Source organism: Podarcis liolepis, assembly GCF_965112155.1.
Source record: "Podarcis liolepis genome assembly, chromosome: 9".
Classification (NCBI taxonomy): Eukaryota; Metazoa; Chordata; class Lepidosauria; order Squamata; family Lacertidae; genus Podarcis; species Podarcis liolepis.
This window is the reverse complement of record NC_139564.1, coordinates 13,698,147-13,713,524: the sequence shown is the minus strand read 5'-3', so window position 1 is coordinate 13,713,524 and position 15,378 is coordinate 13,698,147. Positions and strand designations below refer to the sequence as shown.

Here is a 15,378-nt window from a genome sequence, read left to right as displayed (position 1 = left end):
ATAAATAAAGTCAAGGACACATTTCACATCCTGGATATGATATATCGCCTGTAGCTCTCGTAGCAAAAAAGTCAGCTGTAGTTACTGAGCACATGAAACCAGTAATTTGTTTTTCTATTTATTTGTTAACAGTGTTGATACGCTTCTCTTTAACAAAAGTATCTGCATCACTCAAAATAGCAATTAAAACATATAAGAATGCTATAAGAATGAGAAAAACAATATAATAGGGCTTTTGGGGGGCATGAATTCACCTCTTTGGCGTGTTCTGGCACCTCTGTGGTGTTATGGCACGGCGCTCAGGACTGCACTACAGCTTTGGCTGGGTGTTCCCCCTAAAAAAAGGTCAAAAGAGCACCTCTTTTCTAGAAAAAAAGTTCTGAATATAATACTGTACAACATAAAAGTTCTGGGGAAATAAAAAGCCTTTTCACTGCCACCAAAGGAATCACAAAGAAGGTGCAGGGGAGAATTTTTCTCTTCACACCACGCCAGGAAATCTTCTCCTGTTGGATTTCTGCCTATCACAAAGCCGGGAACACTTGTACAAAACAAGGGGACGAATTAGGCAAACTTCGTTTTATTATCATTATTCAGTCTTGTGTGTTCTGTTGGGAAATAAAATGTTTCGCCGAGCAATCGTAAACACCTTGCTCAGAGTTTCGGTGTTCAGTGGAATTTACTCCCAAGTTAGTATGCATAGAATTGCAGTCTAACGTGACCAGGGTGGAACTCTAGTTTAAAATAAAATCTCAAAGAACCAGAACTTTCTGAATGAGATCTTCTCCACACAATACACACCTACTTCCTGTTTATACAAAAGACATAAATCTAACTAGTGCTTTAAAAAAACTTTTGAATAACGTTTCGATTGTATGTACAATCTTGCCATTCCTTTATTACCCAAAGACCTATTTTATGTTCTTGCAAAACTGCTTACTGACTAAGTCCAGAAGGAGCGGTTATCAGCTTGGATGATTTTGACCACCACTTCCTTGTAGGGAAACAGCCAGTGACGATCTTGGAAAGCTGAAAGGTTGCCTGCCACAGCGGAGTAACTCTGCAGTTACACTTGACTTCAGCGAAGAGGGTTCCCTGTCTCCTTCTAAGCACCAGGTAGGTGGCATGGGGCAACATTATCTCTCATTGAATGCTACAAGGTTATTTTGTCCAATTGTTTAGAAGTTCTTAAGAGTTGACTTGGAAATGTTCTTGTCTCCAGGGAAGGCAAGATAAAAGTAATGGAGAAAAATAAAATTACTGGAAGACAAACATAAAATTTTGGAAAGCAAAAGCAGAGCTTCTAATCATTTCTGTGTATACATACTGTATACAGGCTAATTTTATTAACAGAAAGTCCCAAATTGGCTGTCCCATGTGTGCTTCCAGATGGGTGTTTATTATGGAATGGGTGTCTGTCATCATCAAAATGCCAGCCTGTGTCTCCTCTGCATATAACCAAAACTTACCATTTTCAGGGGAAACCCAATGTTGTCCTTGTTTTTTAAAAAATCCAACTTGGTGCCAACTTCAGCAATATCTCAGCAACTCGTTTATGGTTTTAAACTCCCATCTCAAAGCACCCCAATTTGTTTTACAAGATAAGCAAATTTGAATTATACCTTTGCCTGGTTTTCGTAATATATTCAAGTTGCAGAAGTGGGGCGTTTGGTAAATTTGGAAGGGGTTGTGAGAGACCTCAGAATTATGGAAAGGAGAGCTGACAAAGTGGGCAATGGCATAGATAAGACTGGCTTGCCAATCCCATAGGGCTGAAGTCCCACCTATGCCCCATCCTGTCCCTCACATTTTAGTGGGACTTCATTGTGACTGACATCTGACAGACTATGTCTGCAGGGAGTAAACCAAATTTACTAGAATAATAGCTAGAACAGAGATAGACTTGTAACCATTTAAACAGCAAACATACTAAGGTGCCATGTGCAAGACAAAGCTTCCATGTTTGCAGTATCTCCAGGTAAATTTGGTTTTATACTTATAAGCCAGTTTGTGGTGGTGTTGTTTTGTTGTATTATTATTATCACTGTCACCACATTTGATACTTTGTGTATATACTTTGCAGGGAGGGATGGCATAATATTTATTGAGGCGGAGGTACCCCTGTGTACATGAGGGGGTTAGTTGAGATGTCCTTTCTGTCGAGCAAGCATAATGATTTGACTTCAAAATGGTATCTAAGTCATAATACATTAGGGTTGCCATACGTCCTGAGCGGGGAGGCAATTTCCCAAAGAACTCAACTTCTCTGAGGTCGATTGCCTAAAAAAAGCTCACCAACTTGTAGAAATATGGCAACTTTATAATACATGATCTCGTTTTCAATGCTGTTTCCTTCAGCAAAGGTTTTGTGCTGTTTGGTTCCAATATATGCATGCCCGGTAGTTTCTGCTGAAATCCTGTAACTTTGTTTACAACAAATATTTTGTTGTGAGGGGGGGTGTTGTCCTGCTTATATTGTGTTGAATAAAGCTAGGTGGGGTAGCACAGTCAGTAGAGCATGAGACTCTTCATCTCAGAGTTGTGCGTTCGAACCCCACTTTAGGCAAAAGATTCTTGCATCGCAGGGGATTGGACTAGATGACCACAGTGGTCCCTTCCAACTCTACAGTTCTATGATTTTATAATTCTCAGTTCAAGATGGCCCCTTCAGATGGCAATAATGCAATAACACTGAGAAAGCAACAGACTTTTTTGCAGGCTTTCCCCCCTTCTTCTTAAACTTTTCTCCATGGTTGTAAGAAAGGAAGACGCTTCTGTTTTTAAATGTTGACATTATTCTGCATAGATCACTGTTTTCCAAGACTCGCTAGGCTGCTGTGAGGCTGGTTGAATGAAATAGAAATCAGTAATCCTTCAACCTTTCGATAATAATAATAATTTATTATTTATACCCCGCCCATCTGGCTGAGTTTCCCCAGCCACTCTGGGTGGCTTCCAACAGAATATTAAAATGCAATAATCTATTAAACATTAAAAGCTTCCCTAAACAGGGCTGCCTTCAGATGTCTTCTAAAAGTCTGGTAGTTGTTTTCCTCTTTGACATCTGGTGGGAGGGCATTCCACAGGGCGGGTGCCACTACCGAGAAGGCCCTCTGCCTGGTTCCCTGTAACCTCACTTCTCGCAGGGAGGGAACCACCAGAAGGCCCTTGGCACTGGACCTCAGTGTTCGGGCAGAATGATGGGGGTGGAGACGCTCCTTCAGGTATACTGGACGGAGGCCGTCCAGTTTCCTAGTGGGAATTTTTGGGCAAGGGGAAACCATTTCCACCTCTGTATGACCAGTTCCACCTGCCAAAATTTCCCTTTGGGGCACAGCTATGAAAGATACAGGAGTCCTGCTTTCTGCTGAAGCGTGCTTATTTCATCTTGTTTCTTCATTGCCATTTTCCTTTCTATGGTTCTGCACATTTTCAGTTTAGCTTCTGGGTCCCCCACCCTCACCCCCGCCTTCAGGCTGAAAGCAGGCCATTATTTCCCTTCTTTTGAAATCTCCTTCGCCCAGCCTCTTCTTTGGGAGTGATTATTGCCTCATTCATTTTGCCTACCTCTTTCTTTCATTCAAAACCTTGGAGGGAGTTCAGTCTGTCCTCCATAGCCACATTGCCTCTGCAACCGTTTATTTTCCTGATTTCTTTTCCCACCTGTGGTTTCTCCTTATCCTTCTCAAATCTCAATCTTTTATTTGTTCCCCCTCCTCTTTGAACCGTCGGTCCTTTGGATCACGTTATCCTAAGAATGTGTGAGGATTTTGTCTGTTCTGCATTAAGACCTGATTCACCAAACCAGGGGGTGCCTTTGGGGGCCCGGGAGGGAGGCAAAGCCCCCCAAATGTTCATGGAAAGGGCCAGGGCCCCTCCTCCTTCCATGTGACATCACACATGTATGCTGGGCCACACGTGCGCCAGACTACCGTATTTTTCGCTCTATAAGACGCACCAGGCCATAAGACACACCTAGTTTTTGGAGGAGGAAAACAAGAAAAAAAATATTCTGAATCCCAGAAGCCAGAACAGCAAGAAGGATCACTGTGCAGTGAAAGCAGCAATCCCTCTTGCTGTTCTGGCTTCTGGGATAGCTGTGCAGCCTGCATTCGCTCCATAAGACGCACACACATTTTCCCTTACTTTTTAGGAGGGAAAAAGTGAGTCTTACAGAGCAAAAAATACGGTAATTCCAAAGGGTCTCTGCTTGGGAAAAGAAAACAGGAAACATAAACAAACTTTTTTTAATTGCTCCTTCCTTAACAATGCACCTATATACACATTTCTATAGTCTCAGATGCATGTGTGCCAGCCAAAATATGACAAGTCACTCATGATCTTAAATTGTCCAAGCAAAATGGCATAGCTTAACCTGGCACCAAAATGAGAAAAAAACTTGCTGAACTTTGATATAGCTCAGTGTTACGTACTGAGCTGAATCCTAGAACAATAGGATCCAGAATGCAGCAGCCTGATTGGTCCGCAGGAGCCACCCAATCCAGCTCCAGGTGGAAGTGAATCAGCGAACTGATTGGCCTGCAGGAGCAGCCAATCAAGCTCCTGGATGAAGTGAATCAGCAGCCTGATTGGCCTGCAGGGGCAGCCAATAAAGAATGGGGAAAAATTATAATTTATTTAGGAGACCATTGTAAGCAGATGGAAACATTAGCAGGATTCTAATAACACTTGTAATGTAGCAAATATTATGAACAATGTGGAGAGATACAAAATATGGATTATGAAATAATACGCAGTCGAAAAGATTGACAATAGGACCCATGGAGGGGAGGGCGGGAAGTCTTGAGATTCAGAGAAATCTCTAAATATGGATATGTGGTTTGTATTGTTATAACTCTACACTTGTAAAATCAAATAAAATTATTATTATTATTAAAAATTCAGGATGATGGTTGTTTGCATTTGTTGTTGTTGTTTAGTTGTTTAGTCGTATCCGACTCTTCGTGACCCCATGGACCAGAGCACACCAGGCACTCCTGTCTTCCACTGCCTCCCACAGTTTGGTCAAACTCATGCTGGTAGCTTTGAGAACACTGTCCAACCATCTCGTCCTCTGTCGTCCCCTTCTCCTTGTGCCCTCAATCTTTCCCAACATCAGGGTCTTTTCCAGGGAGTCTTCTCTTCTCACGAGGTGGCCTCAGCTTCAGGATCTGTCCTTCAGGGCTGATTTCCTTCAGAAGGGATGTGTTTGATCTTCTTGCAGTCCATGGGACTCTCAAGAGTCTCCTCCAGCACCAGAATTCAAAAGCATCAATTCTTTGGCGATCAGCCTTCTTTATGGTCCAGCTCTCACTTCCATGTTTGCATTTAACAATTGTTTTTTTGGTTCTCTTTCTTTTCTCAGCCGTCGTTGCAATGAACACTCAGGCAGTGATCATGAACCAGCCGCAGGTTGTGCTTGCCCAGCACCAAAGCCCTCAATGGCAGACGGACTTAATGGACTGTTGCAGTGACTGCGGAGTGTGTAAGTGGGGGCTCAAAGATGTGGGTGTGGCGGGGATGCCTCACTGAGCGTGATGAGTTTTGTGCCAGACAGAATGCCTTTCCAGGCCACAAGCTTCTTACGATGAGAACAGCAACTCCTTCCTGCCATTTCCGGCTGTTTACCAAGGGAAAGGCTTGCCAGTTCGGGCATGGCAGAATAAATATGCACTCCACACAGATGTTGTGCTATTCTTATTGTTCTTTGTACTTTGATTGCTATCAACTAACTCCAGCCATCTGTAGTTCTCCAATGAAGACACTGCATTGCAGTTGCAAGAAGGGCTTTTACACTCTCCAGAAGCTTGGCTCTGCCCTCGCCAGTCCTGGAAGGATCCTTTAAAAAAGTCCCATATGTTCAGAGACTTTGCGCCTGTTCATTGGGGGATATAGGAAGCCCAGAGCACTTGTTCTTTAGATGTCCCTTTTATGAAGAGGCACGTAGGGAGACCATTGATCCCTTGCTGGTGAGGCTCGCTGACCTCCCGGAAAAGCAAAAAATTGACCTTTTCCTGTCAGGCAAAGATCATAAGACGGCCCAGATGGTCGCCAGATTCTGTAGGCACAGACCATCCCCTAACCCAAACTAGTTTGTTAAGAAAACCCCCAAACTCGGTTCCATGGATGACTCTGGGTCATCTCTCTGCGGTAGCTTATCTTAAAGTTTTAAGTGTCTATATTCTTATTGCATTTATAAATTTTAAATTTATTGCTGCACATTGTTTTAAATGTTTGTTTTCCTTCTGGGATTGTACCCCCAAGTGTGTTTTATAAGCTGGTCTCCGACCATAATAAATTATCTCTGCGTTGCTGCAGTTTTGCAGACGGGCTTCACGTCAGATGGGCAAATGAGGACCAGACCTACCCAATCTACACTGGAATGGGGGATCTCTGGCCCAGGGGGCAAATGCAGCCTCTCTATCTGCCTCTTGGGACTGTCCCCAGGGTACACACCCTCCCCAGATCACACCCCTTGCTGGCCTTGCTCCACACCCTCGTAGAGTGCCCTTATCTGACTAAAATATGTCCTCAACTCTGATTCCCTGGACGGAGGAGGGAGAGTTGTGTGGAGAACATAACCTACTATACATAGTTAAAATTTACATCCAGTGCTCCACCCACTTTTACCCCTGGCCCCGCCCACCGCTTGCACGTGACCCACAGAAAGTTTCCCTGGTGGGAATGCAGCCCTGAAAAAGACAGGAACTCCATCAAAGAAAAGGAAAGAAGTACCTATCCTCGGCTTGATTGTTTCTGCCCCTCTCTCAAATTCTCCATGCTAATCTGTCACAGACAATAATAATACTTGAAACCCTTGCTATCGCTTAGGTCCCATCTGCACTAGACATTGAAAGCAGGATCATACCACTTCAAACAGCCAACAGCAGAGAATCCTGGGGACTGTAGTTTGTTCAGGGTTGCTGAGAGTTGTTAGGGGTCCCCTGTTCCCCTCAGAGAGCGACAGTTCCAGTACCGGATTTACATACTGTATAAGCTACACAAGCTATAGCCTAGGGCCCCACTCTCTTGGGGGCTCCCAAAAAATTAAAGGAACAAAACTGGATGTACATTTCCAAAGTAGAAGATAAAAAACAAATAAAATAAAACCTACACACAGCAACAGTGTATTGTGTAGGCTCCTATGATGTAAGTAATGGGCCCCGCCTGCTAGCCTGCTCCCTAAAATATCACTGGTTTGCTCATTTCTATATACAGGGTGCCTACATTCTGCCTGGACTGGTTGCATGGCAACAGGTGCAAATGGCTTTAGATACCTATTAGGTCCATAAATTACCATATAGCATATATTCAACACAAAAAACAGTGGCAATTTGTTGTTGACAAAGGACAGCTGGCCATATAAAGGGCCCCACTACCTTCAATTGCTGAGGGCCTCATCAAACCTAAATCCGGCCCTGCACAGTTCCCATAATTCCCTGAGAAGAAAGATGGATTGTTATACGATAGCTGTCAACTTTTTCCTTTCCTTGCGAGGAATCCTATTCGGAATAAGGGAATTTCCCTTAAAAAAGGGACGCGTTGACAGCTATGTGTTATAGCACTCTGAGAACTGTAGTTCTGTAAGGCAATATAGACAAATGTTCACAAGGGGCAGGCCCTCTAAGAACTTTGGCTAGAACCTGTGATGCTTCGTAAGGCTTATCCATTACTCTAGTTGTGGCTAACCTTCGCCTTGCTTCCACTCTCCCGAGTGATCTCCTAGAGAGGCATTTCATGTCTGTTCTGTCTCTCTATCCAGGCATCTGCGGGCTGTTTTGCCCCCTCATTTTGGGATGCCAGATAGCTTCGGCTATGGAAGAGTGCTGCCTGTGTGGCTCAAGCATGGCAATGAGGTCCGTCTACCGGACAAAATATGGGATCCCGGTAAGTGTGTGAACTTGAATCCTGTGTACATGTACGGAAGAGGAACTCTCAGCTGCACGCTTTTCTATTTCTGTTTGCGAAATTTAAAAGTTCACCTGCTCTTAACATTAAAAGAGGACCCAAGAGATCTCATTGGGACATATAAACACCAGTGGTAAAGTGGTGAAGCACAGCAGCTCATCATAAGATGAAATATGAATGAGTTGGCCGAGGGTGGTGTAATTTAAATCTTTTGCGTGTTGGACTTAGGTTAGGAGGCATGGATTTACACACCTATCAACCAATCACCCATTCCTACCACCCTTCTGAGTAATACCCCTCCCCACCCTCTCACTATATATAAGGGTCTATATACAGTGGTGCCTCGCAAGATGAAAAGAATCCGTTCTGTGATTCTCTTCGTCTAGCGGTTTTTTCATCTTGCGAAGCAAGCCCATTGACGGATTAGCGGATTAGCAATATTAGCGGCTTTTAGCGTCTTATCTGCTTAGCGGCTTAGAAAAAGGGGGGGAAAGGGGAAAAAACCAGCAGGAACTCGCAAGACATTGTCGTCTTGCGAAGCAAGCCCATAGGAAATTCATTTTGCGAAGCACCTCCAAAACAGAAAACTCTTTCGTCTAGTGAGTTTTCCGTCTTGCGAGGCATTCGTCTTGCGGGGCACCACTGTATATTTCTACTGCGTCAGGTCAACACGGCTACCTACCTGATAATATATTTAAGTTGAAGAATGACAGTGGGAGAGTGTGTTAGATGACTGCCAGTTTTTGATACTGGATGGTGGATCACAACCTAATGGAAGTTGAACATGCATGGATTAGACCAGTCACCCCCAAACCCGGCCCTCCAGCTGTTTTGGGACTACAACTCCCATCATCCCTAGCTAACAGGACCAGTGGTCAGGGATGATGGGAACTGTAGTCCCAAAACAGCTGGAGGGCCGAGTTTGGAGGTGCCTGGATTAGACCATTGGGCCATCTGGCTCAGTGTCGTCTACAGTGGCTCTCCTGGGTTTTAGGTAGGGAATCTTCCTCAGTCCTACCTGGAGATGCTGAGGATTGAATCTTCTGCATGCAAAGCAGGTGTTTTACTTCACAGACTGTAGCACCCTGCTTGTGGTTAACGCTTAGCTGGAATGAAATATTCAACGCAGCAATAGAGAAATTAAAATAATAATTTATTTGTCGGACAAATAAATAAGAGGCACAGTGGTATATGGTTACCAAGCTCTGGCCTGCCCTCCTGCCATTATGGCCAGCACTTATATTCCCTCAGCCCAGCCCCCTTGCTCCTCCTTTGGCTGCCTCTGTCCAATCAGCCTGGTTGAAATTCCTATTGGCTGTTTGCTAGAACCAATCATAAAAGATACACCCATTTCCTACTACCTTTTATAGGAGACAGAGAGCTATATTTTCTTCTATTTATAAATGGCAAACAAGTAGCCATTAACCTCGACAAGGCACCTTAATTACCAGATAACCTTTGGCCCCTCTTTCCCTATTCCCTGCAAAACAGATGGCTAATGGTTCTAATTTTTATCTGAACAGATCTTTTGTTCACCTTTTCACACACCATCTATGAAAGAGCTCCTTCTTTGGAGGTCTTTAAACAGAGGCCCGACAACCATATGTCAGGAGTGCTCTGATGGTGTTTCCTGCTTGGCAGGGGTCTGGACTCAATGGCTCTTGTGGTCTCTTCCAACTCTATGATTCTATGAAATAAGAATCTAACATAAGAATCTAACATTTCTTACTTTCTAAATCCTTTGCATAATTACATTTAAGCCAATATATTTATACATTAATATATATAGATTTTTAGAAGAAAGGGAACTTAGTAAAAAACAGTTTCCAAAAGCAACTTCAGAGAGAAGCCTCTTAGTTTACAGCCCCCCTTTTCCTGCTGAAACAGCTGCTGTTCTAAAAGCAACTTCTTCAATTTACCCTTTGGCTCAAGTCTCTAATGGGAGGCATAATAATTGTGTTTTTATAGCTTAATTTTATTCTGTAATTTGTATGGTCAGTGTGACCTTTTGCTCCTAGCCTGTAATTTCCTTTTACAACCCTGAAATATTGTTAGATCAGTGGGGCCTTTGTTCAAGATGAGCACATCTGCCGATGCACCCAGCTGCCTGGCATGAGAGATACAGACATTTTAAAAAATATATTTTAAGCTCATTTTTAGAATACAGGAATCTGATCAAAATATAAGCCTTGATTAAAATGCAGGCTATGATTAGATGCCTCATGACCTGAGGTCCTTTCACCCTGAAAAAGTGGCAGCAGTGATTCTGCTCTGCTCTGAGCCAGTCTGACATAAAATGCACCTGAGGAAGGATGCCCTGACATAACGTCCTTCCAGATTCTTTATTTTGTGGGACAGAGGGTTCCTTGGGACCAGCACAACCTGGAAGGAGATGATGCCATGAGGCCATGACCTTCCTCAGATGCATCGTGGGGCAATGAAGGGGAATTCAAGGAGGACTGGTGCCACCACATTTTCATGGTGGAAAAATCCGTTCTTTAAAAAAGTGAGTGGGGGGGCACTTAAAAAGTGAAGAAAGAGGGGTGTGTTGTTTTTGCAGTAATGAGTTATGTGCAAATGTATGTACAGTGATACCTCGGGTTACAGACGCTTCAGGTTACAGACTCCGCTAACCCAGAAATATTACCTCGGGTTAAGAACTTTACCTCAGGATGAGAATGGAAATCGTGCAGCAGTGGCGCAGTGGCAGCAGGAGGCCCCATTAGCTAAAGTGGTGCTTCAGGTTAAGAACAGACCTCTAGAATGAATTAAGTTCTTAACCCGAGGTACCACTGTAGAGTGGAACCTTGGTTCTCGAACGGCTTAGTGGATGAGGAAATTAGCTCCCAAACATCGAAAACCTAGAAGTAAGTGTTCCGGCTTTCAAACATTTTTCGGAAGCCGAATGTCTGTCTCGGCTTCCGCTTGAGTGCAGGAAGCTCCTGCAGCCAATCGGAAGCTGCGCCTTGGTTTTCAAATAGTTTCAGGAGTTGAACTGACTTCTGGAATGGATTAAGTTCGAGAACCAAGGTTTAGGGAAGTTTTTAATGACTGATGTTTTAATGTCTTTTTAATCTTTTGTTGGAAGCTGCCCAGAGTGGTTGGGGAAACCTAGCCAGTTGGGGGGGGGGTATAAATAAGAAATAATAATAATAATAATAATAATAATAATAATAATAATAATATTCCACTGCATTGGTTGCACCCTCCCCTGTTAATGTGTGGTTAACCCTAAGTCTCCTTGTGAGTTTTCTTCTGCTGTGTGTATCGTTTCTCTTCCCACAACAATAATGGCACCTGAAAATGCTCTTCTACTCAACAGGGATCTCTCCTGGGGGACTTCTGTGCTATGTGGTTCTGCCCTCATTGTGCCCTTTGCCAGCTCAAGAGGGACATCAACAAAAGAAAAGACATGGGGATCTTCTAAGAAGGTTGGTGTCATTTACAGTGTTAAACCATTTGTTGTTGTTGTTGTTTAGTCATTTAGTCGTGTCAGACGCTTCGTGACCCCATGGACCAGAGCACGCCAGGCACTCCTGTCTTCCACTGCCTCCCGCAGTTTGGTCAAACTCATGCTGGTAGCTTCGAGAACACTATCCAACCATCTCGTCCTCTGTCGTCCCCTTCTCCTTGTGCCCTCCATCTTTCCCAACATCAGGGTCTTTTCCAGGGAGTCTTCTCTTCTCATGAGGTGGCCAAAGTCTTGGAGCCTCAGCTTCAGGATCTGTCCTTCCAGTGAGCACTCAGGGCTGATTTCCTTCTGAATGGATAGGTTTGATCTTCTTGCAGTCCATGGGACTCTCAAGAGTCTCCTCCAGCACCATAATTCAAAAGCATCAATTCTTCAGCGATCAGCCTTCTTCATGGTCCAGCTCTCACTTCCATAGAATTGTAGAGTTGGAAGGGACCCTGAGGACCTCCTTTTTCTGTATATAATTTTTTATTAGTTTTTTAACATGCCATTTTCAAATAATTAAACAAACTTTTACATCTTATACAATTATTTTTGGACTTCCATCAATCACATCTGGAAATTTTCCAATCTAATCACTTAGCATACATTTCTTACTTTCTTTATTACCTTTAAATCTCATAACTAATCTCTCTTCTTTCTCTATTTTGCAATATTTCATAGATTTCTCTTTACAAAACTTCTTGTAGTCCTGCTAGCGTAATTTGTTGATTACAGTTGCTCTTCAAATAGTTCATATATTTCTTCCAATCTTCTGTAAATCTCCGGTCCCGCTGGTTTCGAATCCTTCCAGTCATTTTGTCTAATTCTGCGTAGTCCATTAATTTTGTCTGCCATTCTTCTTTCGTCAGGATTTCTTCTTGCTTCCATTTCTGGGCTAAGACCCTGAGGACCCCTTAGTCCCCCTCCCCCCCCCATGAAGGTGTCCTTTACGGGGATCAAACCTGCAACCTTGGTGTTGTCAGCACCATGCTGTAACTAACTGAGCTTCTTATAAATGTTAACTATACAGGAGGAATGGGGGACATTTTTGAGGGCAGGGGTCATTTCCCCTCTGGGCAACACTCGCATGCCGGAGGTGTGCTGGCCCAGAAGCAAAATATCAAAACAGGCTTGGTCAGAGGCAAAAGTGGCTAGAGTGGCAAATGCGAATCGTACCTTTCCCCAGTACAGTGGTGCCTCGCAAGACGAAATTAATTCGTTCTGCAAGTTTTTTCTTCTTGCGAGTTTTTCGTCTTGCGAAGCACGGTTTCCCATAGGAATGCATTGAAAATCAATCAATGCATTCCTATGGAGACCATCCGGGGACAGAGGGGAAGCGCCGCGCGCCTTCCCCTCTGTCCCCGGACCTGTTTAAAGCAGGGGGCGGCGGGGAGAAGATTGCTTCTCCCCGTTGCCTGCCCCGCAATCTCCGGGGACAGAGGCGAAGGCGCACGCGCCTTCCCCTCTGTCCCCAGACCTGTTTTAAAGCAAGGGAAGGAGCAGCGGGGAGAATCGCTTCTCCCCGTTTCCGCCCCTTGGTTCAAAAGGGGTCCGGGGAGAGAGGGGAAGGCGCGCGCGCCTTCGCCTCTGTCCCTGGAGATTGCAGGGCTGGCAACGGGGAGAAGCGATCTTCTCCCCGCCGCCCCTTGCCTCAAAAGAGGTCCGGGGACAGCAGGGAAGACGGGCTGCACTTCCCCGCTATCCCCAGAGCTTGCGGGGCAAGCTTCGTTTTGCGAAGCAAGGCCATAGGGAAATGCGTCTTGTGAAGCGGCTAAGAAAACGAAAAACTCCTTCGTCTAGCGAGTTTTTCGTCTTCTTAGGCGTTCGTCTTGCGGGGTACCACTGTAGTCTGATTTCAACACACTTCTCTCTATCCTCCATCCAGGCAAGGAAGGTTCATTATTAATCTTCAAAGACAAAGTCCAGCCAGGCAAAAACAGTCAAGATGGGAGAGGGACAGAGATGCTGGGATTGTGGTCTGGGGCGTAGGAATGGACAGGAGAAGGGGCATGGCCTAGGGTGAGTCCCAAGTGTCAGGCAGAGAGGCCTAGACTTGAGGTTCCACAACCCTGCCATCAAGTACGCCATTGAGAAGGAACACTGGTGTGCACAGGTTACTTGCAATATGCAAATCACTTACAAACAAGCTTGCCCTCCACCCATGACCCATCTCCCAGCTGCATGGCGAATGTAAATGGTGTTGATTTTGATGCAATTTCCTTGAATGGTTAGTAGGTAAAAAGGTAAAGGTAAAGGACCCCTGGATGGTGAAGTCCAGTCAAAGGCAACTATGGGGTTGCGGCGCTCATTCGCTTTCAGGCTGGGGGAGCCGGCGTTTGTCCACAGACAGCTTTCTGGGTCATGTGGCCAGCATGACTGAACCGCTTCTGGCGCAACGGAACACCGTGACGGAAACCAGAGTGCATGGAAATGCCGTTTACCTTCCCACTGCAGTGGTACCTATTTATCTACCTGCATTGGTGTGCTTTCAAACTGCTAGGTTGGCAGGAGCTGAGACAGAGCAATGGGAGCTAACCACCATTGAGCGGATTTGAACTGCCAACCTTCTGATCGGCAAGCCCAAGAGGCTCAGTGGTTTAGACCACAGCGCCACCTGTGGCATTACCAGTGCCATTACATAGACCAGCCTTGTACCTTTCCCCAAGCAAACCACTTTAAAAAGCAGCTGCAGGATTGGGACCACAAGAAGGGCAGAGGCTTTTTAAAACCCTTTAACACCACTTCATGGTCCCAATGAAAACCATTACCCAAAGCTGCTGCTGCTGCTGCTTCTACTACTACTACTAGTAGTAGTGTGTATCATTTGGCCTTAACTTTTGCTTGTTTATATTTATATAGTGTTTTTTTCTGCCGCAGGGTCCTCAGAGTGGTTTGCCACAAAACAAAAAAGTTGCCCATGAAATGCGTGGGAATGTTTTCTCTCAGCTCTGCTCTGAGTGACTGGTGTTTTCTTCCTTCTCTTTCAGATTTGCACACATTCAACAAGAGAAGGTCCGGACGTCCTTTCTGCTCATTGCCATCACCCTTCATAATCAAGTCAAACATTGCTTGGCCCATATTCTAATCTCTGAAAGATGATGCCTTGGACCTAAGATTATGGAAAAGCGTATAGCTTTTTAGAATACATAAATATTTAGGTAATTTTGTTACTGGAAATTTGTTTAAGAATTAATAAAAAGGAGCCTTGTGCTGTGTATGTCACCCACAATGTTTCTTGGAATGAAGATGTAGGGTATGGATGTGTAGTAAATGAAAATCTGCCCTTATTTCCTTATGGGAGACACAAGAGCCCTTATAGAGTCCTTTGCAGGTTCTCCATTGGTTGGAGAAAATAACAGAGGACAACCAGAGAATATTGAGAAGCAAAGCAGCTAGTAAGCCTGAACTTTATTGAACTGTTGCAACAGGGTGCTCTCCTCACACGCAGGAGAAGGAGAAGGACCCAGAACCAAGGTGTGCCCGCCCTTATATAGACATTTTACACTGCCCACCCTGGAGTCCAAGACCACCCCCAGAAACATCATACATACATCACAGAAAGGGATGGTCTACAACAGAAATCTGAGTGTGTTGTTTACCAGAAATCTCAGTGCCTTGTTTACCTCCTGTCTGGCAGGTTACCTGTTAATGCTTACTTGATTGGATACCCTGGGGAGTCTGGCCAGTCTTTTGTAATGATAAATACTTAGTTCCTGAGCCAGGTCACCGGCTCACCCTATTCATACACAGACATACCCTTAAGACAGGATTTGTGAAGGAAAAGACAATGGGGAGGTTATTCCATTTTCCTTTGACTTTGCAGAGAAAACATTTGGTCAGTTTGGGAGCCAAAATGGCTTCATGGCTGTTTTCCTGGGCTGCTTCAGACATGTGGTTTATATATTTATGTACGTGTTTGCTTGGTACATTTATGAACATTTATTATATATACAAGACCTTAATTTTTTTATATTTCAGATGGATCTATACATAGGAAAGACTCTCAATAACAGTGC

At 44.4% G+C, this 15,378-nt stretch overlaps 1 protein-coding gene across 1 annotated transcript; it reads left to right on the top strand.

Moving 5' to 3' along the window:
• Nucleotides 1-933: 933 nt before the first annotated feature.
• On the top strand, nt 934-14,584 carry LOC310685990 (placenta-specific gene 8 protein-like). Its single transcript, XM_083459149.1, has 5 exons — nt 934-1,116; nt 5,366-5,485; nt 7,763-7,887; nt 11,231-11,339; nt 14,350-14,584. The coding sequence occupies exons 2-4, from the start codon at nt 5,377-5,379 to the stop codon at nt 11,333-11,335; spliced, it is 339 nt and encodes a 112-aa protein (XP_083315275.1). The 5' UTR covers nt 934-1,116; nt 5,366-5,376; the 3' UTR covers nt 11,336-11,339; nt 14,350-14,584.
• The last annotated feature ends 794 nt before the right edge of the window (nt 14,585-15,378 follow it).

What these genes read in the sequence shown, in the direction of transcription:
- LOC310685990 (XM_083459149.1), top strand. Translation starts at nt 5,377, where the DNA reads ATGAACACTCAGGCAGTGATCATGAACCAGCCGCAGGTTGTGCTTGCC. An exon ending in TTGCAGTGACTGCGGAGTGT is followed by an intron (nt 5,486 to 7,762) that starts GTAAGTGGGGGC and finishes CTCTCTATCCAG; the next exon opens with GCATCTGCGGGCTGTTTTGC. An exon ending in GGACAAAATATGGGATCCCG is followed by an intron (nt 7,888 to 11,230) that starts GTAAGTGTGTGA and finishes TCTACTCAACAG; the next exon opens with GGATCTCTCCTGGGGGACTT.